Below are 25,787 nucleotides of genomic sequence, written 5' to 3'. Positions count from 1 at the left end.
CCTGCCATGAGTGGGAAAGTGCGGGGTACAAATGTAACAAAAATAAAATAGATACTATTGGAGATTCTAGATGGAATGTTGCTACTATTGGAGATTCTACACGGAATGTTGCTACTATTGGAGATTCTACATGGAATGTTGCTATTCCACTAGCAACATTCCATGTAGAAGGCTGCGCAGGCTTCTGTTTCTGTGAGTCTGACGTCCTGCACGTATGTGCAGGACGTCAGACTCACAGAAGCAGAAGCCTGCGCGGCCACATTGGTGATCTGCAAGGGCCGACTTCTACATGGAATGTTGCTAGTGGAATAGCAACATTCCATGTAGAATCTCAAATAGTAGCAACAGTGGAGGAGTGGCCTAGTGGTTAGGGTGGTGGACTTTGATCCTGAGGAACTGAGTTCAATTCCCACTTCAGGCACAAGCAGCTCCTTGTGACTCTGGGCAAGTCACTTAACCCTCCATTGCCCCATGTAAGCCGCACTGAGCCTGCCATGAGTGGGAAAGCGTGGGGTACAAATGTAACAAAAATAAAATTACATCAAAGGAGATGACAAAAGGGCACAGAAGTCCCAGGCATATAAACAAAACAGTGGGAGAGTGACCAAGGATACCAGAAACTGGAGGATGTTTGTTAGTAAACAACTTTATTAATAATTTGAAGACTCGGCACAACGTCGTGTTTCGGCCGTCAGGAGTCTGCTTTGCACAGTGCTGCGGAGCAATAATGATGACAAACCTTTGGAGATCTCACAGCAAACTCTAGGGCAAAGTATTGTGGAATAACGTTGAAGATAATCCTTCAGGCGTAACGTAGTAGTCTTTAGAAAGGCTGTTTTAAAAAAGATGCCGTCAGAAGCACTACTCGCGCTGCTAATGACGCAGTTGAAAAAAAGCATCATTACTTTGCCCTAGAGTTTGCTGTGAGATCTCCAAAGGTTTGTCATCATTATTGCTCCTCAGCACTGTGCAAAGCAGACTCCTGATGCAGGCCTGACGGCCGAAACACGACGTTGTGTCGAGTCTTCAAATTATTAATAAAGTTGTTTACTAACGAACATCCTCCAGTTTCTGGTATCCTTGGTTGCTCTCCCACTTTTTTTACACTATTGTTTTTACCGTGGGGCGTTTGAGTTCTCCGCTTTTTTGGCGGATCTCCTCTCATATAAACAAAACACCCTTTATTAGACTCTCCCAACACATACAAAAGCAGTGAATTTAATAAGAGGGAGTCAAGAAGTCCAAATATGAAAAGTAGCTTAAGACAAAAATGGTTCAAATTTGCTTATGGGCAGCGACTCGGTCCTAGAACTTTTTCCTTGCCCCTTGGTCATCTTTGTCCTCCATAAGTACGCAATAGACTCTTCTTTCTTTCATCTGTAACCAGTGCACTGCTCTCTTTCCAGGGTGGCTCCTCTTGTCACTCACTAGGAAGCACACTCTTGGAATAAGCAGGGTGACTCTAGTCTTATCTCTGGGGCAGTGGCGTTCCTAGCCTGCATGACACCCGGGGCAGATCGCCGATGCGCCCCTCCCCGGGTGCAGCGCCCCCCCCTACAAAATGACACCTCCCCCCCCAGCGAAATGACACCCCCCCCGGGTGCACACCGCTGGGGGGGGGGGGGGTGCCATGGCGCGTGCCTGTCGGCTGAGTCCGAGTTTGCTAACTTCGCTAACCGTTCGTTCGCTGCAGCTCCCTCTGCCCCGGAACAGGAAGTAACCTGTTCCGGGGCAGAGGGAGCTGCAGCGAACGAACGAAGTTAGCGAACTTGGACTCAGTCGACAGGCGCGCACCGCGGCACCCCCCAGCAGCGTGCACCCGGGGCGGACCGCCCCCCGCTTGGTACGCCACTGCTCTGGGGTCCTCCGTCTCTATGTCACCAGGCTTCTCCCCAGCAACCACTTCCTCCCTTGGGTGCAGGTGTGAACTCCTCATTAGTAGATCCCACCCCTGTGCAGGGTTATAGAATACACCTGTTCTGTGCCTAACTTAGGGGCCGGTATGTACATCAAATTTTACTTGTCATAAATGGCTACACCTAGAGTTAGGCACTGTCATGGCCGCTCGGTTTATTCTATATACCATGTGGAAATTTAGGCTTATTCTTCAAAGTATGCCTAAACAAAGGCATACTTTATAGAATGCGCTTAGGCAAATTTCATTTTGGCACCAAATTTTTAGGCGTGATATATAGAATCTAATCCAGTGTGCATTACCAGGAAACAAGAAATAAGTTAATATTAACATAAAGGAGGAACACACGTACGGAAAGGATGGCCACAAATACCACATAGACTTATAGGGTCTAATAGTCAGCTGACGGTGGACAGCGCTTTTCCAGTCCACCACCAGCATTAAATCCAGCTATTTATATGGTCCTATTTGACTATTAAACTTATCCAGCTAGGAGCTGAATATTGGGCCTAACTGGATAAGTTGCGCAATATAGCCGGTTATGCGCTAGCCCCCAGATTCTATATATGGCACTTAGATTCCACGCGGAGATATATAGGTAACTTAATTGGCGTAACAAGGTAATCAGCATTTTTAACAGCACTTACCAAGCAATAACAAGCACTAATTGGCAATAATTACAATTTATATGAGGAAATCATTGAGTATTCTATAAAAAAAACTGCACCTAAATTGCAAATTGCGTAGGCGTAGTTCAAAATAAAACATGTGTAGTTTAAAAGGGGCGTGTTTATGAGCGTATTTATGGGTGTTTCATGGGCGTTCCAAAATTTCCACAGGTAATTAAAGAATACGGGTAAGTGTGCCTAAATCTAGGCACACGGATTTACACCAGATTTTATTGGCATAAATGGATGCGCATAGATTTAGGCACTATGGTATCAACTAAGCGTATTCTATACAACATGCCTAAATCATATAGAATACGCTTAATTCCGCGTGGATATTTTAGGCGCCATGTATAGAATCTGGCCCTAGGTGCTAACCGGCAATATCCAGTAGAGATAACTGGGTTATCTCCTGCTGAATATTGGTGATTTGGTGCCAATAGGCTATTTAACCAGTCAGCAGCCGTTTCTGACCAGTTAAATAGCTTTGAATATGGGGGGGGGGGGGGGGGGAGAAAACAGAGTGGTAGCTGCTGAGATCGGCTACAAGTTGAAGTACAGGTAGGGCGAATGCTCAAAAGTTAATCAGAGGGAAATCAGAAGGTTGTCAGGATAGATCTGAATTTATTAAATGATGCCTCGGAGCGAATGTAGAACAGAAGACAATTCCAGAACAATGGGGCTAAAACTAGAAAACAGGAGTCATGAGTTGAATCCAAGCAAATTTTCTGCCTACTGTCCCAGGATAGGCATATTCCCCCAGTTTCCATACAGCGCACCTAGAGGTCCCTGCTGAAATCCAAGCTGATTCTATAACAACTAGTAAAAAAGGCCCGTTTCTGTATGAAAGGAAATGGGCGCTAGCAAGGTTTTCTTACCCCCCCCTCGCTCTCTCCCTCGCTCTCTCCCTGTGTCCCCTCAAAGTCCGATGGCCCCCTTTCCTCCCCTCCAATTTCCATGGCTTTCTCCCTCCCTCTGTCACTGTCCTTCACTCTGTCCTCCCTCCGAGTTCCAGTCCTCCCTCCCTCCTCTCCATCCCCCAACGTGCATGTCGCCCCCCCCTCCAAAATTGCCAACCCCCCCCCCCTCCCCCTCTCTTACCGGGGTCCCGGTGGCAGCATATAAGAATGAGCAGGCTCAGCGAGTCTGCTGCCTTCCCTTCTCTTCGCTCTGACTGTGGTCCCACCCTCACTTCCTGTTTCCGCAAGGGCGGGACCACAGTCAGAGCTCAGAGCGAAGAGAAGGGAAGGCAGCAGACTCGCTGAGCCTGCTCGCTCTTCAATGCTTCCAGGCCAGTGACGTCAGTGTTATCTACTGCATGAAGCAGACCACCTCCGGTGGAAGCCACGGTCCCAGGCAGCTTCAGAACGTTGGAGGTGAGAATTATTATATAGGATGCGCATATCTTAACAAGCTAATGAGCACTAATTAACACTAAATAGAATTTATGCGCACAACTCGCTAAGCCTATTCTGTAACAAAGTATGCCAAACTTCTAGCATGTCCAGTCAGTACTCAATAGACTTAATTCGTCTGAATGAAGATCAGAATCTATGTCTTTAGCTCTTAATTCACTTCATTAACTTTGCATATATCCTTGATATATTTTTATATATTTTTAGTGACCTCAGTGATGTTCATCGCCAACAACCTTGCTTGCTTAGAAACAAGTTTGCAGAGTTGGCGCTAGAAAGACTTCAGGGGGAGTGTCCTTGAGACAGCTCGCTTTCGAGCGAAACATGCATGTCGGACAATTGAACCCCTGGTCCGACTGAAAGAGAGTTTAATAAGATAAGTGAATTTACCTAAGAAGTGTGTTTTCTAGAAAAATTGAGTAATACTTTAAAGTGAACCTATGAAGGTGTCGATGTTATCTGCATTGCCATAAAATAACCTCTGGGTTGTTGGCGATGAACATCACTGAGGTCATTAAAATATATAAAAATATATCAAGAATATATGCAAAGTTAATGAAGTGAATTAAGAGCTAAAGAAGTAGATTCTGATCTTCATTCAGACGAATTAAGTCTATTGAGAACTGACTGGATACCGAGAAACCTGGGAATTGTTATTTGTATGGTTTCAGTTAAAAATACTTGTGGCAGAGCTGGTGGTGGGAGGCGGGGCTGGTGGTTGGGAGGCGGGATAGTGCTGGGCAGACTTGTATGGTTTGTGCCAGAGCCGGTGGTTGGGAGGCGGGGATAGTGCTGGGCAGACTTATACGGTCTGTGCCCTGAAAATGACAGGTACAAATCAAAGTAGGGTGTACACAAAAAGTAGCACATGAGTTTATCTTGTTGGGCAGACTGGATGGACCATGCAGGTCTTTTTCTGCTGTCATCTACTATGTTACTTTGAATCAAGCCACTAGCTGGGAAACTTCTAACATGTGCAGGCAAAAAGGGGCGTGGTTATGGGTGGGGAAATGGGCATTTAGTGGGCATTCAGAAATGTACTTGTATAGTTATAGAATATTGGCCAGTGCGTGTAAATCTGTGCACTGGGATTTACGCCACATTTGCACTGGTATAAATGGATGTGCGTGGTTTTAGGCGCTAAGTTATCAACTAAGTGTATTCTACTGTATATACCGTGCCTAAATCTAGGCACAGATTATAGAATACGCTTAGTTGGCTAATTTGTTTAGGTGCCATATATAGAATCTACTACTACTACTACTATAGCGCTACAAAGCATACGCAGCGCTGTACACCATACACGAAAAGACAGTCCCTGCTCAAAGAGCTCACAATCTAAAAATGGAATGTTGCTAGTGGAATAGAAACATTCCATGTAGAATCTCAAATAGTAGCAACAGAATCTCCAATAGTAGCAACATTCCATCTAGAATCTCAAGTAATAGCAACATTCCAGAATTTCAAATAGTAACAACATCCCATGTTCCACTGCACTAACCACTAGGCTACTCCTCCACTAGCAACATTCTATCTAGAAGCCTGCCCTTGCAGATCAGCAATGCGGCCGCGCAGGCTTCTGTTTCTGTGAGTCTGACGTCAGACTCACAGAAACAGAAGCCTGCGCGGCCGCGTTGCTCATCTGCAAGGGCAGGCTTCTACATTACTACTACTTATCACTTCTATAGCGCTACAAGGCATACACAGCGCTGTACACCATACACGAAAAGACACTCCCTGCTCAAAGAGCTTACAATCTAGATAAGACAGGCAAACAGACAGAACAACTAAGAGGTAAGGGAATTAAAGAGGTGGGGATAAAAGGGTAAAGGGCAAGCGAGTAATGGTTAGGAGTCAAAAGCAGTGTCAAAGAGGTGGGCTTTTAGCCTGGATTTGAAAACGGCCAAAGACGGGGCTAGAAATACAGGCTCGGGAATCTCCCCCAATAAGCCGGTCCTTCTCTTCTAGTCTAGCACGTGTCTCGGAGATCTCCTGGATACACTCCTGCACAAATTTGGGAAACTGTTTGGCACAGCTGCTACTAAAATGCAGTTGGATCCATACTAGCGAATTTGATTATCGAGTTTTAAGACAAATGAAATGCAGAATGACTTCCATTTAGCCATGCTATACGCTGGGCATAGCCTCAGTTATAACAAAGCTGGTAAGAATTACATTCTGTTCCTTCCTTATACACATTGACTATTAGCAAATGGACATGTGAAGTCGATTAGCTACAGTTTTTGTTACTTTGAAATAAAATCTCTCTGTTTTTATCCTCATCTTGTAGCTACATTCATGCACTGATGAAGAGCGTGATGTGCTCAATGAATGCTTAACCGGACAGCAGCTCCATCCAACTTCTCAACATATTTTGGAAGGGAAATGTGGGAGGCTAATGGGTCGTAATGCACTAACAGGTAAGGATGCCGAGCCAAAATCTAAGATGGGCCCAATTCACTAAGGGGTCAATATTCAAAGCCATTTAAACCGCTTGTCCTGGGCTAACCAAATCTATTCAGCAGCACTTAATAGGATAGACTTGGTTAGCGACTAATTTGTGGGTGGTCCGGGGGGGTTAAGTGCTGATATTCAGTCCTGTCTTTATCCGGTTTTATTTATCCAGTTAAGTTCTGAATATGGCACTTAACTGGATAAGTGTTATCCAGCTCTTTATAACCGGATATTCAGTGCCGGTGCCCAGACTGCTGCCGGCTGAATATTGACACCTAAGCTTTTTTTTATTTCCCATAGATACAAAATGGAAGAATAACGTTAGTAAATAGGCCCTAAGGTGGGAAGTTATCAATGTGGACTACCATTAAGACGTGTTATTTTACTGTTAACCCCAGTTATTAGTAACTAGCGGGCTTATTTTCAAAAGTGATCGCCAGCGATCTTCCGACATAAATCAGGAGATGGCTGGCGATCTCTCAAAAGCGGTGAAATCGGTATAATCAAAAGCTGCTTTTTTGACACCATCGCCGCTTTCCCGTCGCCGAGCCAGCGAAAGTTCAAGGGGGCGTATTGGCGGCATAGCGAAGGCGGGACATGGGCGGGCATGGGCGTGGCTACCAGATGGCCGGCTTTCATGGATAATGGAAAAAAAAAAAAGCGGCGTTAATTAGTATTTCGCTGGGTTTACTTGATCCTTTTATTTTCACGACCAAGCCTCAAAAAGGTGCCCCAACTGACCAGATGACCACTAGAGGGAATGGGGGATGACCTCCCCGTATTCCCCCAGTGGTCACCAACCCCCTCCCACACTAAAAAAAATAAAAACCTTTTTTGCCAGCCTCAAATGTCATACCCAGCTCCCTGACAGCAGTATGCAGGTCCCTGTAACAGTTTTTGTTGGTTGCAGTGGACTTCAGGCAGGCGGACCCAGGCCCATCCCCCCCCCCACCTGTTCCACTTGTGATGGGTAATGTAGAGCCCTCCAACCCCCCCCAAAACCCACTGTACCCACATGTAGGTGCCCCCCTTCACCCATAAGGACTATGGTAGTGGTATAGAGTTGTGGGGAGTGGGTTTTGGGGGGGCTCAGCACCCAAGGTAAGGGAGCTATGCACCTGGGAGGTATTTGTATATATTTTTATTTTATTTTTTGTTACATTTGTACCCTGCGCTTTCCCACTCATGGCAGGCTCAATGCAGCTTACATGGGGCAATGGAGGGTTAAGTGACTTGCCCAGAGTCACAAGGAGCTGCCTGTGCCGGGAATCGAACTCAGTTCCCCAGGACCAGAGTCCACCACCCCTAACCACTAGGCCACTCCTAGTTACTTAACTTAAATTCTCCTCAGACTGGCCCTGGGTGAAGACGGATGTGACAGGGCCAGTCTGAGGAGAATTTAAGTTAAGTAACTGGCAGTAATCACTAATCATTTGATTGTAAAGGAATATATGGGCATTAATCCTGTGGGCTGTGGATACAAGAAACGTTCAGCAGTATCTTTTGTATACATTGACTATTGTGGATTTTTTTGGCCAAAATGATGGTGCGCCGGGCCCATGCCTTATAGTCGGTTGAGTTCTGGCTGGCTGGGTGGCGATACTGAAGCCTTTCTTCTCCACTTTAAAAAATTAAAGAGATAAATAACTAAAAAGATAAAACAAAAAAACAACAATCACTGATACTGCTTGGTGTAGAGCTAGTCTTGTATCCACTGTAATACACAGCGTGTGTGATACTATTTACCACGTCAACACGATACGTAATAGAACAATATGAACATTATAATTGATAGTGAAGGGTAAAGCAAAGATGTAACATATAGATAGGTAAGAAAGTAGGATGAGTTAGAAAGTAAGGTGATTGATTTAAAGAAAGTTGCACATGAGGTCAGAGAAATGGTTAAATATTATCCCTAAATGCTGATAAAAGACCAGGATCTGATGGTTTACCTTAAATTTGCAAAATACCCCGCAGTGTATTCCAACTCATGATGGGGCACAACTAAATACTGAGAGGGTGTCCGAAGTCTTGGGGATGCTGTTGGATTCCTCGTTCATGATGGAACCCCCAGATTAATAGTCTGGTTTGGAAAGCTTACTTTAAATTGAAGCAGTCATACCTGTTATGTTCTTATTTCCTTCAACTTCAAGATAATTTCAGAATCATTTTGCAGCTTTCAATTTTGGGCTCTGTTAGATTATGGAAATCCTTTGGGCATAAATCCTAAATTGCTTTCAATTAATTCAACATTAAGATGGAAGATTCCTCTTTTGTAAATCTAGAATGGATCATGTGACCCCTTTACTGAAGGAGTTACATTGGCTACCGATACAGGCTCGGGTGCATTTTGAAGTGTTACATTTAGTTTTTAAAGTTTTAATGGGTGCTTGTCCAGAAGATTTATCTCAATTGGTGAGAACGTTAAAGTTTAATGCAACCTCTCAAAGGTGTAATCAGTTACTCCTGGCCTTTCCTACGATCAAGAATGTGAGATTTAAGGCTTTATTTTTCCACTCTTCTATTTTTAGCTGTTCAATTATGGAATGCTGTCCTGGTAGAATTGCCCTCAATGAGTTGTTGTTATTCTTTTTGCAAAGCGTTGAAAACGTATTTGTTTAAGTTTAAATAGAATATGATATTATTTTTCTATGTTATTTTTGTTATACTTTGTGATACTTGATATGTATATCAATCTCTTTTGATATTGTACTCTCGCTTTGAATCTCAGTTGAGAGAACTGGTGGGTGATAAGTCTCGTATAACATAACATAACACATTCTGAGTAGATATCATTCACAGCTTCAGAAAAAAAGTGTGATACTTCAGTATAAATCAGTCTCCAGAAGGTTATTGAGAATTCCACGTTTACACGTTTGTAATGGTCTTTCTTGTCCATCTGAAAATGCTTATGTAATTCTTTTTCAAAGGAACCACAATATTAATATGCAGGAGCTTATACCTTGGGGATTTCTTCACTTGCTAAAGATCTTTAGATTTCTTTTTCCTCCCAAGCTGCAGGACTATTTTAAATGTGGCAGGGATGAGAGCCAGTCATCCAATGTTTGAAAAGATCCCATCCCTTGAGTTCCACTTCAAAGCTGAGGTTGTACTTAGGTCAGAAGTCACCACTGTAAAATGTCTTTGTTATGTGAGCAGCAGTGCAGAATACACACCTGTTCATGTTTGTATCTCATTTGCTGTTGCATAGCCAGGCACCTGGAATTCACATGTACTAATACCGAGATAAGGAGGACTTGACCTCCTTTCTCTCTGGCTGATGGCTGTACTTCCTCCTCATTCTCCATTCATTCTTTTAACCCTGTTTTGTTTTACTCCCTTGTAAAGGAATTGTCTCATGGAGCACACACACATTTTGCTCAAACAAAAAGCCACACGTGCTGATAATCACTGTCAGGCTTATTTTCGAAAGAGAAAGGCGCCCATCTTTACACACAAATCGGGAGATGGGCGTCCTTCTCTCAGGGTCGTCCAAATCGGCATAATTGAAAGCCAATTTTGGGCGTCCACAACTGCTTCCCGTCGCGGGGACGGCCAAAGTTCCCGGGGGTGTGTTGGAGGCGTAGCAAAGGCGGGACTGGGGCGTGCCTTACAGATGGGCGTCCTTGAGCGATAATGGAAAAATGAAGGGTGTCCCTGAGGAGCACTTGGACGACTTTACTTGGTCCATTTTTTCTTACGACCAAGCCTCAAAAAGGTGCACGAACTGACCAGATGACCACCGGAGGGAATCGGGGATGACCTCCCTTGACTCCCCCAGTGGTGACTAACCCCCTCCCACCCTGAAAAAACAACTTTAAAAACTTTTTTTGCCAGCCTGAAATGTCATACTCCGGTCCATCGCAGCAGTATGCAGGTCCCTGGGAGGGGAGGTATGTGTGTGTCAGCGGAGGCATAGTGAAGGCTTGGACATCCTGAACTGCCCCCTCCACAGGACAGCCAAATTTCAAGGGAGTGGAGTGGAGGATTGGCCTAGTGGTTAGAGCACTGGTCTTGCAATCCAGAGGTGGCTGGTTCAAATCCCACTGCTGCTACTTGTGATCCAAAATCCAAATAAATAAAGGGGGTGCCAGAGGCATAGCAGGCATGGATGTCCTTCTCACAAACATCCAGATTTTGGATGTCCTCAACTGCCCATCACAGGGACGGACAGAGTCATAACCCCAACAGTTGGACATCCTTCACCCATACTCAAAAAAAAAAAAAAAAAAAGACGTCCCTGACGAGCACTTGGACGTTTTCACCTGGACTTTTATTTTTCTAAGGTTGTAGACGGCTATTATACACGCAGCTTGTCTGCATGTATGAAGCCATCTTTGGCATGCGCAGAGCAGCCATGCATAATGCTTGGCTGCTCTACACTGGATTCCCCTCCTTAGGAAGGAAATTGTGTGCAAATGAGCTAACAGCGAGCAGCTCATTTGCATGCGATTTCCTTCATGCATGCCTGTTCCTTTCCGAATCGCTAAGGAATCAGTAAGGGAAGGGCTTTTTCCATTCAGTTAGTGCATCAGCTAGTCCACTGCAGTGCCCCCTAGGCTGCCCGGTTGGTGTCCTGGCATGTCAGGGGGACCAGTGCACTACGAATTCTGGCTTCTCCCACAAGCAAATGAGTTGGATTTGGTCGTTTTTGAGATGGGCGTCCTTGGTTTCCATTATGGCCGAAAACCGGGGACGACCATCTCTAAGGTCGACCATCTCTAAGGTCGACCTAAATGTTGAGATTTGGGCGTCCCCGACCATATTATCGAAACGAAAGGTGGACGCCCATCTTGTTTTGATAATACAGGTTTCCCCACCCCTTCGCGGGGATGTCCTGCGAGGACGCCCTCAGGAAAACTTGGGCGTCCCGTTCGATTATGCCCCTCTGTGTCAGTAACAGATGTTTAAAATGAAAGGTTCTTTTTGCAAAGATTTTGGTATGTTTTCAAATGCAAGCAAGAACACAGGAGAATTATTTTTCAAGCTGGCTTCCAGGTCAGTCGGAACTGGAACCAGGGGTGGAGTCTGTGCCATGAGCTTTCTCACCACCCCCCTCCCCAAATCCATTTTAGATCCTTTTTCAAATCATGAAACCTGGTCATTACAGTGACAATGTCTGACTTGAGGTCATGCAGCAGGGCTCCCTTTGGGATCCTGTAATCACAGGCCCTAAATTCAGCCACTAGGTGTCGCATGACGAGACCCTTTCTCCCCAGAGGCACTGCCTCCACATCATTTCCAGCCTAGGGGTTTTTTTTCCCATGGTAAAATCATGCTGCTTGTCGGAATAAATAACCAGTAGTTATCCTTTGATAGAGCTTCCCCACAATGTAGCATTGCTTCATTCTTTCCAGACAATTCATTACCTCAAGAAAGTTTTACGAAAAAGTCAGCCTTAAATCCAAACTGCAGTTCAGTTTTTTGTATACAAATATACGTAATGCAGTAATTACTAAAAAGCAGCTTTCATAATACTGGTTGGTGATTTTGCAAACCACTTGCTGCCATCTTAGACAGTTCTGATCACTTCGGTAAACATTCAGACGGGCCCCCCACCTGTACAATAACATTCAGCAGAGTCATTTTGTGTGGCCCATTGCCCTGTCTGGTTGTTTTGTGTTTGTGTGCATAGCAAGAATTATTTGTTCTTTTGTGTTTTATTTCACCATCTAGTTTCTGCTGTGTTTGCAAAATTATGCTTTCTGCGGCAAATTTTGTCTAATGACATGCATCATGGGATATGTCATTGACATTTCATATCTCATTGCAAATTTTATTTTTTTATTACATTTGTACCCCACACTTTCCCACTCATGGCAGGCTCAATGCGGCAGGCAATGGAGGGTTAAGTGACTTGCCCAGAGTCACAAGGAGCTGCCTGTGCTGGGAATTGAACTCAGTTCCTCAGGACCAAAGTCCACCACCCTAACCACTAGGCCACTCCTCCACTGTTGCTACTATTTGAGCTTGAGCAACATTCCATGTAGAAGTCAGCCCTTGCAGATCACCAATGTGGCCGTGCAGGCTTCTGCGAGTCTGACGTCAGACTCACAGAAACAGAAGCCTGCGCAGCCTTCTACATGGAATGTTGCTAGTGGAATAGCAACATTCCATGTAGAATCTCCAATAGTAGAAACATTCCATGTAGAATCTCCAATAGTATCTATTTTATTTTTGTTACATTTGTAACCCACGCTTTCCCACTCATGGCAGGCTCAATGCGGCTTACATGGGGCAATGGAGGGTTAAGTGATTTGCCCAGAGTCACAAGGAGCTACCTGTACCGGGAATCGAACTCAGTTCCTCAGGACCAAAGTCCACCACCCTAACCACTAGGCCACTCCTCGACAATCATCCCTAATAATAATTAGAAAGATAGAAAATTGTGCTTATCTTCTGTGTGCTTGAACCTACTATCTCATCCTTATAGGAAAGTAATGTGAAGATAATCCACAAAAGCATCTGTTTTATCTTCTGACAGGACAAGGAGTAAAGTGGAATTCAAATTAAATTTGTCACACTCCCAAACTCAGGTGCCCTTTTACAAAGTGATGCTGAGCCCAACGCAGGCTTACCGCATGCTAATCTGGAGCTACATAAGTACGTAAGTATTGCCCCTCCACGTCTGTCCCAGTATGGCAATACTTACGTACTTATGTAGCTCCAGATTAGCATGCGGTAAGCCTGCGTTGGGCTTAGCATCACTTTGTAAAAGGGCACCTGAGTTTGGGAGTGTGACAAGTACTTTAGCAGACGGAAATCTTCCCTGTCCAGACGGTTTCAAAGATATTATCGAAATCCCACAGAAGCACATTTGTGACGGCGATATAGTTAATGCCATTGGAGAAAAAATTAATACTGTTTACAACTTTGCTAAAAAGGCTATTCTTTGCCCAAAAAATGCACATGTTGACAAGATAAATGAGGCTGTTCTAAATATTTTAGAAGGTGAGACAATTACTTATTTAAGTTCAGACTCCATTCATGACTCCAATGATGAGGAACATCAGTTATATCCTGTAGAATTCCTTCATGAACAAACTCCAACTGGCAAGCCTTGCCATAAACTGCATTTAAAAATTGGAGCCATAATTATCCTACTCAGGAATTTAAATACCAAGCGAGGTTTATGTAACGGAACTCGCTTAATAGTGAAAGACCTGAAAACTAACCTCATTAGTAGTCAAGTAATCACTGGGTCAACTGCAGGGAGTACTGTTTTTATCCCACGTATTGAACTAACCCCATCTAACACTGACCTCCCGTTTACATTACGTTGAAAACAATTTCCTTTGAAATTGGCTTTTGCAATGACAATTAACAAGTCACAAGGGCAAACATTTGAAAAAGTTGGCATTTTCCTCCCAGAACCAGTGTTTACACATGGGCAACTGTATGTAGCATTTTCAAGAGTTCGAAACTCTTTTGATGCAATTGTAAAAGTCATAGATGGTCCTGAACAAGGAAAGCTTTTCCCTCGATGTAACAAAGTTTTCACTAAAAATATTGTTTATAAAGAAATCTTGCAAATGTAAACAAGCATTATATTTCTAATAAAACTTTTTTTAATTTCTGCGTACTCTTTAGTTTTTTGGAAATATACTATAAATAAAAATTAAAACAAAACACAAAGATTAAAAAAAAAGAAAAGAAAACAATCCACACATACCCCTGGACGGTAACGGAATTCAAACATGCGTGGGATATGCATAAAGGAATCCTGTGCAGAAGGAATGGATCCTCAGAAGCTTAGCCGAAATTGGGTGGCGGAGCAGGTGGGGGGAAGAGGGGTTGGTGGTTGGGAGGCGAGGATAGTGGAGGGCAGACATTACGGTCTGTGCCAGAGCCGGTGATGGGAGGCGGGACTGGTGGTTGGGAGGCGGGAAGTACTGCTGCGCAGACTCGTACGGTCTGTGCCCTGAACAAGGCAGGTACAAATCAAGGTAAGGTATACACATATGAGTTTGTCTTCTTGGGCAGACTGGATGGACCGTGCAGGTCTTTTTCTGACGTCATCTACTATGTTACTATATTACTCATTATACACCCTTCCCAATTATTCTTTATCATCATGGCACATTCTTCCTAACAGTTCCCTTAAAAACATAATCGCCATTAGATGTAACCTTGCTAGCGCCCGTTTCATTGGTTTGAGAAACGGGCCTTTTTTTACTAGTTTGCTATATTGTAACCTGCTCTGAGCTGTCCGGAGAGGCGTGTTATGAAGTGCAGTAAATGCAAAGTAAAGTAAAACATAGAAACAGAAAAATGAAGGCAGACAAAGACCATGTGGCCTATCCAGTCTGCCCATCCGTAGCATCTACTCTCCCTATCACTCCCTTAGAGATCCTACGTACTTGTCCCAAGCTCTCTTGAATTCAGATACCACCACTTCCACCGGGAAGCCATTCCATGAATCCACCACCCTTTCCGTGACGAAGTACTTCCTCAGGTTACTTCTGAATCTATCCCCTTTCACCGTCATCCTATTCCCCTTCATTCCGGAGCTTCCTTTCAACTGGAAGAGACTCGCCTCTGTATATATATATAGGCCACGTAGGTATTAAACATCTCTACTCCCCTCTCCTGCCTTTTTTCCAAAAGTATATTAGGCACAGCGCAATCTGTCTTTCTCAACGCCATGTTGTGGGGTCTTCCTCCCCACTTGAGAATTTGCCTAAATAAATGTGACTTGAGGTAAATGTACAACTTCAAGGCTCTTCAATTCATGCAGATTCATCCCAAGCATATTTATTGTGGAGAACCTGAAAATCTGACTGACAGTGGGATCAGCAGCAACCAGTTTGGGAATGTTTTTTCTGAATTGTATTCTGTGGTCATCTGTACTTTATGAGTGAATTCAGAGAATCACATAAAAGCAAGATCTTAACATCACTGTGCGTCATGCATCCATTGGTTAGATAAAGGGCAAGAGGTTTTCCTGTAAACGTGTGTGTGTGTGTGTGTGTGTGTGCGCACGCACGTGCCTTTGAGACATGTTTTGGTGGAACTGTAAACAAATCATAAAACAAATTCATTTGGGGTTTCTTCACATTGTATTACAGAGCTGCATTTGTTTGCCTTTCAGGCATGTACACTGGCTCCAGCACCGCCAACAATGGACCAACGTCAGGGCTGTTGCCACCCACTCATGATCTACCCCCCAGGCATCACATGCTGGAGTCTGCTCTTCCCAGCCCCCATCACCATCTGTCACCCCTGTGTGGAGCGGAGAGCACCAGGGACGGGTACGTGTAGAAAGCAGGCATTAAGTTACACCAGTTAGAATGACTGAATTCGCTTTACTGAATTTGTATTCAGCAGAAAAGAACAAAAAGGCTACTCATTGGCTCTTTCAAATAAAACGAAGCCAATGGGCTGTGTGAAGCAGGTCTTTTCTGACATGTAACTCACCTTGAGCTACTACCGGAAAAGACATGATCTGAATCCAAACACATAAATAAACCTGCTCCATTGGTGTAAGATGATCGCTTTTGATGAGTTTTTGCGCTTCAGTGCCAAAACACACTATAAAGGTCTTACGAAAGGTGCCGCTCTTTATCTGTCAGAGGACAAGCAATCCAAGCACCGTACACAAGACAATGTGGTTCTTGCATGTACATGGCTCCCAAGCAGTGGCATAGCTACGTGGGGCCATCCCAAACAAATTCTTGTGGGCCCCTGGTTTTTCTGGCGGGGGTCCCCAACCTCCACCAGCTGAAGCATTGTCCATGCTCAATGTCACTAAAAGGAGTGTGCAGGACATGAGGGGAAGACAGGGCAGGGCAGGCAACACGGTGGCTCTGGAGACAGCCTCTGGGAAGGGGGAGTCCTGATCATTATTGAGGGTGATACCTAGTGGCTCAATTTAGATCCAGTGATGCATGGCTCCAGGCTTCAGCACCGCTGCTGCAATGACCAGACTGGGATACTTGAGAAGGAGGGTTAGTGAAAACAAGGGGACATTCCATGAGTAGTTGAGAATGAAGGTTTGTAATGTTCTAGCTGAGGAAAGAAGCTATCTAGCTAGAACCCCCCCCCCCCCCCCGCCCTCCCCACACACACACCACTTCAAAGCTCTCATGTCTCCTTGATATGTCCTGAAAATTTGTGAGGATAGGAAAAGACACCAAATGAAAACATTATTAGGGGAGACAGATTTCCAATCCCGTGAACCTTCTTTTCCTTCCTTTCCATAACAATGATCCCAAAATAGCGGCTCTTGGATTGGCTTCAGGATATCCACAGCGAATAAGCAGGAGAAAGATTTTCATGCACTGCCTCCACTGTAGGCTTAGTACTTTACAATAAATGGGCTATAAGTCTAATAAACTACTACTTATCATTTCTATAGCGCTACTAGACGTACGCAGCACTGTACACTTGAACATGAAGAGACAGTCCCTGCTCGACAGAGCTTACAATCTAATTAGGACAAACAGGACAAATAAGAGCTAAGGGAATTACTAAGGTTGGGATGATAAAATAATGGTACTGAACAAGCAAGTAAGGGTTAGGAGTTAAAAGCAGCATCAAAAAGGTGGGCTTTTAGCCTAGATTTGAAGACAGCCAAAGATGGAGCTTGACGTACCGGCTCAGGAAGTCTATTCCAGGCATATGGTGCAGCAAAATAAAAGGAACGGAGTCTGGAGTTAGCGGTGGTGGAGGAGAAGGGGGCAGATAAGAGAGATTTACCCAGTGAACAGAGTTCCCGGGGAGGAGTGTAGGGCGAGATGAGAGTGGAGAAGTACTGAGGAGTTACAGAGTGAATGCACTTATAAGTCAATAAGAGGAGTTTGAACAGTATACAGAAACGGATAGGGAGCCAGTGAAGTGACTTGAGGAGAGGGCTAATATGAGCATAATGACACTGGTGGAATATTAGTCGTGCAGCAGAATTTTGAACAGATTGAAGAGGAGAGAGATGGCTAAGTGGGAGACCTGTGAGAAGCAAAGTTGCAATAGTCTAAGCGAGAGGTGATAAGAGTGTGGATAAGGGTTCTGCTAGTGTGCTCAGAAAGGAAAAGGTGAATTTTGGTGGTATTATAGAGAAAGAAACGACAGGTTTTAGCAGTCTGCTCAATATGTGCAGAGAAGGAGAGAGAGGAGTCGAAGATGACCCCAAGGTTATGAGCTGATGAGACAGGGAGGATGAGAGTGTTATCCACAGAAATAGAGAATGGGGGAAGAGGAGAGGTTGGTTTAGGGCGAAAGATAAGAAGCTCAGTCTTGGTCATGTTTAGTTTCAGATGGCGGTGAGACATCCAGGCGGCAATGTCAGACAGGCAGGCTGATACTTTGGCCTGGATTCCTGCTGAGATTTCTGGTGTGGAGAGGTAGATCTGGGAGTCATCAGCGTAAAGATGATACTGAAAACCATGGGATGAGATCAGAGTACCAAGGGAAGAAGTATAGATGGAGAAAAGAAGAGGTCCCGGGACAGATCCCTGAGGTACACCAACTGACAGTGGGATAGAAGTGGAGGAGGATCCAAATGAAATATGTCTCATGTATATTCATTAAGGATATCCTGAAAAACACATTACTAATCACAATGAAGCAATGCACCTTCAAAACCCCCAATAGTTCATTTAGTTTCCTATTCTCTGTAAATGAGCAAGTTAGTAACAGCATATGTGGTGATTTGGCCAAATTAAAATCTGGAGCACAGGAAGAGAGCCAGTGTGGTTCAGAATAAATAAAGTCTTTGATTTGACGTACCTATCCGTCTGTTTGAAAGAGAAAAGAAAACACCAGAGAGGTGCAGAATGTGTCTGTTATTTAAAGTGACGGATTTTCTCATGGAATGAAATGGGAAATGTGGTTATTATGTAGTAAAATAGTAGATGACAGCAGATAAAGACCTGTACAGTCCATCCAGTCTGCCCAACAAGATAACGCACGGCATAAGGTGTGATGTGATACTACATAAGTATACTTGATCTTCATTTCTATTGTAATAACACCTCCTCATACATGGGAGCACCATGGGTATTACTTGTTTTGTTAGCCACTGGTAGTGGTTGGTGATGCAATGAATATTTAACTTACTGGAACATAAGTTCAGGTCTATCTCTTTGGTTATTTTTAATTTATGAAAACGTATCTTTAACTTTGAGATATATTTTTGAGAGTGTCAGTCCTATGATGGAGCTTGCTGTGATGATGGACAGCTAGGGTTGCCAACTGGCTGGTATTTAGCTGGCCTGGCCGATTTTTGAAAGGCTAGGCCGGCTACTGGCAGACCCTTCAAACCAGCAATTGAAAAGCTGGGTTTTTGGTCTTTTAGTGATTGAAGGTGGTCTACATGGTGCATCACAGAGCACCTGCCACAAGCCTGCCTGCCTTGCCAACATCCACTCCGACTCAGGCCACAGTGAGCCTGGCCAGTAGACCCTCCTTCCTGGCCTCCTCCTTCTTCCCCAACCCACCTCCCCATGATCTGCATCTGACTTTTTTTTTTTTACTTATATGAGTCACAAGCTGCTTCCAAGTTCCTCCCTCCTCCTCTGGACTCCAGCAATGATTGACGCTCAAGGCTGCCTCTGACTCTTGATGTAACTTCCTGTTTCTACGTAGGCGGGCTTCAGCAGCAGAGGCAGCCTGTCAGTCATTACCGGAGTTCTGGACCGGCCAGAAGCACAGCTGACAGCACAGCCACCTTGCATAAGTGACCACACCTCGGGCCCGGCAATTGCTTTATTGTAGCACCAAACCGAAGGCAAGTTGAACATTGAGGTGGAGGGGACTGGGAAAATGGAATAGTAGTGTAAAACAAAATTAAGACAAGTGCAAATAAATGTGGGGTGTGTGGGTTGGAAGGGAAGCAAGAGGGGCTCAGGGGAAGGATATGGACATAGATAAGAGATACTAGACAGAGGTAGCCTAGGCAATGATGGAAACGGGTAAATCAGAGAGGGGCAATGCTTGAAAGGTGTGAAAATAAGAGAGAGGCATGAGGAGGGCAACGCTGGAAAGAAACAGTAGGTGGAGCAAAGGTCTTGGGGCGTATTATGGGGGAGGGGCATGGGGCGGGGCTGGTGTCAGAGTTTTCTCTGTTAAAAAGTTGGCAACCCTATAGACAGCTGGGATGTTTACCTTGGTATGACATTTTGAGTTTCCACCTGTATTAAATACACAAGGACAAATAAAGTGAGTAAAATGCAGTGGAGGAGAATGAAATAAAAAAAGTTATGAAGTGACAGGCCTTCTGGAAGACCTAAGGATTCACCTACACAAGTGGGTCTTTAATGATGTTACACAGACAAGAGAACCACTGCAGAGTTTTTACTGACTTGTTTAATTACGGTGTGGAAAGGTAATGTTTCAAAGCCATGAATCCAGAAGATCTCTCTTTTGTCTTGCATTTGTGGTTTGTATATATCTGTGAAGAAACTTCGTAGACCAGGGTGAAGCTGTGGTATCGGGCAATGAAATACAACAAACAGACTCTGATTTTATTTTATAGCAAACATCATTCTTGAAGCATAGTGAAAGGCCAGCAATGGTTTTATTTGCATGTCATTTACAGCAGTCAGGACCTTGGTACTTAACACAGAATCCATATTTACAGGTCTTCATACAGGGGTTCTCAATCAAGTCCTCGGGACACACTTACCTGCTTATAATCGAACGAGAAAAACACCCAAGTTCCGACCTAAATCGGGAGATGGACGTTTATCTCACAAAAACGAATAACGCGGTATAATCGAAAGCCGAACTTGGACGTTTTCAACTGCACTCCATCGCGGAAGCGTACAAAGTTGATGGGGGCGTGTCGGAGGCGTGGTGAAGGGGGGACTGGGGCATGGTTATCACCCGAACAAAGATGGGCGCCTTTCGCCGATAATGGAAAAAAAGTATGCGTTTGTAGCGAGAATTTAGGGCACTTTTCCTGGACCCTGTTTTTTCACGAATAAGGCCCCAAAAAGTGCCCTAAATGACCAGATTACCACCAGAGGGAATCGGGGATGAACTCCCCTGACTCCCCCAGTGGTCACTAACCCCCTCCCACCACAAAAAATGATGTTTCACAACTTTTTATTTTCACCATCAAATGTCATACCCACCTCCCTGGCAGCAGTATGCAGGTCCCTGGAGCAGTTGTTAGGGGGTGCAGTGGACTTCAGGCAGGTGGACCCAGGCCCATCCCCCCCTACCTGTTACAATTGTGCTGCTTAATGCTTATTAGTCGTCCAACCCCCCAAACCCACTGTACCCACATGTAGGTGCTCCCCTTCACCCCTTAGGGCTATAGTAATGGTGTAGACTTGTGGGCAGTGGGTTTTGAGGGGGATTTGGGGGGCTCAACACACAAGGGGAGGGTGCTATGCACCTGGGAGCTCTTTTACCTTTTTTTTTTGTTTTTATAAAAGTGCCCCCTAGGGTGCCCGATTGGTGTCCTGGCATGTGAGGGGGACCAGTGCACTACGAATCCTGGCCCCTCCCACGAACAAATGCCTTGGATTTATTCGTTTTTGAGCTGGGCGCTTTCATTTTCCATTATCGCTGAAAAACAAAAACGCCCAGCTCACAAATTGTCGAATAAAACATGGACGTCTATTTTTTGCGAAAATACGGTTCGGTCCGCCCCTTCACGGACCCGTTCTCGGAGATAAACGCCCATGGAGATAGATGTTTTCGTTCGATTATGCCCCTCTTAGCCAGTCAGATTTTTGGGATATCCATAACACAACAATGATTTTGCTACTGAGAGAAAAACATGTGATTTATACTAAATTGAACCCGCCGATTGCAAATATGAACTCTGAATTTGCCTGACACGTCTAGATTTTAAGTTATACATGCAAAGCCTATTCACTTATAATATTAATGCTTGGGATACATTTGTGCTAGTAGTGCAGAACTTCCTTGGGAACAGACGAGCTGAAAACTATGCTGAACTAGCAGACCTCATGCTTAAAGCATATGAACAACTTGGCTGCCGAATGTCATTGAAAATGCATTTCTTACATTCCCATCTTGACATTTTCCCACCCAATTTGGGACACGTAAGTGTTGAACATGGAGAGAGGTTCCATAAAGACATTTCTACAATGGAGAACAGATATCAAGGCCGGTGGAATCCCAACATGATGGGGGACCTACTGCTGGTTTTTGCAACAGGAAAATATGACCGGTCACAACCGCAAAAGCAGATACCTGAAGCACTTTTAACAGTACTGGGCCTTGCTGAAGTAAGACTTTTAAACTGGAATACAAAACTTTTTTGAAATGTTGTTATTCCATTACATTTTCATATACTGTTTACTACGAAAACTTTGATGTAGATCAGGTAATTGTTGGAGTAAAACTCATTCTGTAAAAAAATTATTCAATGCTTTCCAAGTGCTTAATTCATTTGGGCAAACTTATGCATAACAAAATTTCCTGACGTGTTACAACAATTCTGACTTCGGATTTGGAATACGCACACTGAATTTAGTATAGGACAAATGGTTTTTGCCCAGTAGCACACGAAAATTTTTTGTTGTTGTTGTGCTGTGTAATGAAGTACGCGCAAGATAAATTTGCATGCACGACCGCCTTTCTATGCAAATCTATTTCATGCATATTCATTGTGGATATCCTGAAAACCTGACTGGCTCGATGTGTCCCGAGTACTGGGTTGAGATCCCCTGGTCTAATAGCATAGACCCTATGTGCGGGGCTGGTGGAAACTGTAATACTCTGAAAGTGTTTGCCACCAGAGGCATGAGATCCAGGACTCAATGGCGTACCAAGGGGGGGGGGGCAGTGGGGGTGGTCCGCCCCGGGTGCACGCCGCTGGGGGGGTGCTGCGCCTGCCGGCTTAGCTCGTTCTGTGCTCCCTCTGCCCCGGAACAGGTTACTTCCTGTTCCGGGGCAGAGGGAGCATGGAACGAACGAAGCCATCAGGCGCGCGGCACCCCCCCAGCAGGTAAAAACGCACCCGGGGGGGGTGTCCTTTTGCCGGGGGGGGGTCGCTGCACCCGGGGGGGGCGCATTGGCGACCCGCCCCGGGTGTCAGCCACCCTAGGAACGCCACTGCCAGGACTGACAGGTTAATTTCATAGGATCCATACTAAAAATGTGTGAACATTAGGGAATTGTTTGCTTGGTTTTGGAAGTCTTGCCATTCCACCAGTAACTCACTACTCACCACACTGAAACCATATGGCAGAGAATATGATTTCAAAGTCATTCTCAATTGCCTTTCAGATGGCAACTATAAAACAATTTTCACTATTTTCTGTTTTATTATGTGTGAAACCTATGAAGCAAATAAAGTTTATAACATACCCATAGGCGTAGTTTGACTGTTTCATTTGGGGGGGCAAAGGATGGGGCGGAGCATATTAGCATATTCATTTGCATATATACATATGTAAATGATATGCTAATATGGAGGAAGGAAGGAAGGGAAAAAGAGCTGGCTTTTTTTGGGAATAACCATAATGAATATGTATGAGATATCAAGCCAGCTCTTTCTCCTTTCCTTCCTTCTTTCCTCCTTACCCAGCACTCCCTCTTCCACTCCAGTAGTATTTCCCCACCCCCTTTCCCATACCATGCCAGTGTTGACCTTAGAAATGCATAAGCTCTATATGTAGATCCTTCAAGAGGTAGTGTGTCATGATTTAGGCTCTACACCCTTTCTGATGTTTTGGTGCCACCTCAGTAAAGCCAACACACAATCTCTCCACTGCAATACACTATACACAAACTTGTGCAAACACACACTCATAACCTTACTAAACCATAACAGCACTAATTCCAAGGACAGGACGAGCTGCAACCTTATGCGTGAAAAGGCAGAACTGTAATTACACCAGGCTCTAAAACACCAATACACTACCTCGTGAAAAACACATGACACAAGGAACTAGAAAGCAAAAAATATGAAGGCAAAATACTGAACTGGAAAGTTAACTAAAGAAGTCAGACTCAGCATGCAGCAATACCAGAAAAATTGAAACTTACATGCAAAATTTCACAGATACACATTTCAAAAAGCTGACATATTCCAATTAATAAATTCTGAATAAAATACTTTTTTCTACCTTTGTTGTCTGATCATTTAGTTTTTCTATTCGCTTTGGTCCCAGTGTCTTCTGTTTTATGCAGTGTCTTCTTTCCATTTGATATTCCATTTAATAGATTCAAAATAAAATACTTTTTTGTACCTTTGTTGTCTGGGCATTTTACTGTTCAATCATGCTGGTTCCAGTTTCCTCTTTTCCTGTCTTTCTGCTAATTCTCCTTCAACTGCTTGCTGTCCATTTGTCTTTTCTCTTCTCTCCTGTCTTATTCCATTCCTTCACTACACCTACCTTTGACACATTATTTCTTTTTTAGCTGTTTCCTCTGTTTTTTTTTCTTTGCTGCCTCTCTGTTCACTTAAATTTCACCCTCGTCCTCATCCTTCTCCTTTTTAGTTTTCAGCTATCAAATTCCATTTCCTTCTCTCACCCACTAGCTGCCCCATTCCTCTTCTCAGTCTTTCCTCCAACCTTCCATTTCCTTTCATCTTTAATCAACTCTCCATTACCACATTTCTGCCCCCCCCCCCCCATCACTATCATCCTCTCATTTGTTTCCTTCCCACCTCCCCTTTGGCCTCTCCCAAATAGTTCCACCATTTGCAGCATCTTCCTCCCTCCAACCTTCTAGCCCAGCACGCCTGCTCCCTTTCTCCCCTTGTAGCCTAATATCTCCCTGTCCCTTCCACACACACATCCACACCCCAGTATCTTCCAGCCCCCCCCCCCTCCCTGTGGTCCAGCATTTCTTCCTCTCTCTCTCCCCTCCCTCCAATTGTCCAGCATTTCTCCCTCACTCCCTTCTGTCCCTGGATCCACAATCTCCCTCTTTTTCTCTTTCCCCTCTAATGTATATCTATCCCTCCCTCTCATCCATCCCCATGTACAACCTCTCTTCCCTCCTTCTTCTCTCCCACTGCCCACATCACTCTCAGTATCTCCCTTCCTTGCACCCTGGGCCCAACATCTATCTCTTTCGTTCTCTTCCTTCCCCTTTTAGCATCTCTCCCATCCCCATACAGCATCTCTCTCTGTCTCCCTCCCTCCCACTTCCATGTGCCAACATTTCCCCTTTTCTCTTGCTGTCCCTCCCTCCTCCTCCACATCCAGCATTATTTCTCCCTCTCTCTCCCCCATGCATCTCCCCCCACCAAAATTCCCCACCTCTCTCGCTCACCTCTACCTAGCATTACCCCATCACCCCAACAGTGCTCCTGTGACTGTCTCTCCCTGTCTCCCTGCCACCAGCCAGCATGCTGCCTCGGTCTTCCCCGCCGGTGCTGCCTCGGTCCCTGACTCCCTGCAGCATTTTTGTCTTCACCCGTCCTGTACCCGTCGCCGTCAGTGCTGCCATTCATTCTCTCACAGGCAGCCTCGTTCCCGCTCCCCTTTGCCCTTTCCTCGTTCAGGAAGTGCATCAGAGAGAGCCGGAGGAGTGGACGCGGCAAAGGGGAGTGGGAACGAGGCTGCCTGTGAGAGAATGAATGGCAGCGCTGACGGCGATAGGTATAGGACGGGTGAAGACAAAAATGCTGCAGGGAGTCAGGGACCGAGGCAGCGCCAGCGGGGAAGACACAATTAAGCCCCGCCAGTTCGCCGGTGCGACTTGTTTGGGGGGGGCAATGCCCCCCCTCGCCCCCCCCAATCTACGCCCATGAACATACCGTAGAATAAAGTACACCTGACGGATGGGGCAAGGAAGGGCTATAAACAATTCACTGATTTATGTAATGCATAACATCAGCACTCAAACACTCCCACATCAAATCTTCATATCCTATCCTATATAATAAAACGTGCCTCCAACATTCTGAAGCTGACTGCATGGCTGAGGCATTCCTGCTCTCTGTATCCATCTCCTGAATTGACATCACATACTTCCGGGTTCGTCACAAGCAGAAGTGACCAACCACACAAGGTTTCTCGGCTTCAGAATGTTGGAGGTGCATTCTATTAAATAGGATTGGTCAGTTCCTTGAAGCACAGCCAGAGCTCAGCGTCCTGCACAGTAACTCTCAGACACCAGAGAGAGAGGGGGGGGGCTGACACCAGAGAGAGGGAGGGAGGGGGGCCTGACACCAGAGGGGGGGGGAGGTATCTCTGTCACACACACATTCTCTCTACTACTACTACTACTTGACATTTCTAAAGCGCTACTAGGGTTACACAGCGCTGTACAATTCTCACACACTCACTCTCTCTCTCTCTCGCTCTCTCTCTCTCTCACAGTCAATGTCTTTCTCTCTCTCACTCTCACATACTGTCTCTCACACACTTTATGTCTCACACAGTCACTCACACACTCTCTTGA

The 25,787-nt window shown here is 44.9% G+C and overlaps 1 protein-coding gene across 3 annotated transcripts in view; it reads left to right on the top strand.

Annotated features, from left to right (window-relative positions):
- Positions 1–25,787, top strand: part of GLIS1 (GLIS family zinc finger 1) — a 418,517-nt gene that overhangs the window by 288,577 nt on the left and 104,153 nt on the right. For all 3 annotated transcript variants that reach the window (XM_030207713.1, XM_030207712.1, XM_030207711.1), the window contains exons 6-7: positions 6,289–6,418; positions 15,544–15,703. In XM_030207713.1, the coding sequence (XP_030063573.1) occupies positions 6,289–6,418; positions 15,544–15,703 (290 nt within the window). The remainder of the gene's footprint in view (positions 1–6,288; positions 6,419–15,543; positions 15,704–25,787) is intronic.

This window comes from Microcaecilia unicolor, chromosome 6 (genome assembly GCF_901765095.1).
Source record: "Microcaecilia unicolor chromosome 6, aMicUni1.1, whole genome shotgun sequence".
Classification (NCBI taxonomy): domain Eukaryota; kingdom Metazoa; phylum Chordata; class Amphibia; order Gymnophiona; family Siphonopidae; genus Microcaecilia; species Microcaecilia unicolor.
Note: the sequence above shows the minus strand (reverse complement) of the source record. Positions and strands in the feature narration are given on the sequence as shown.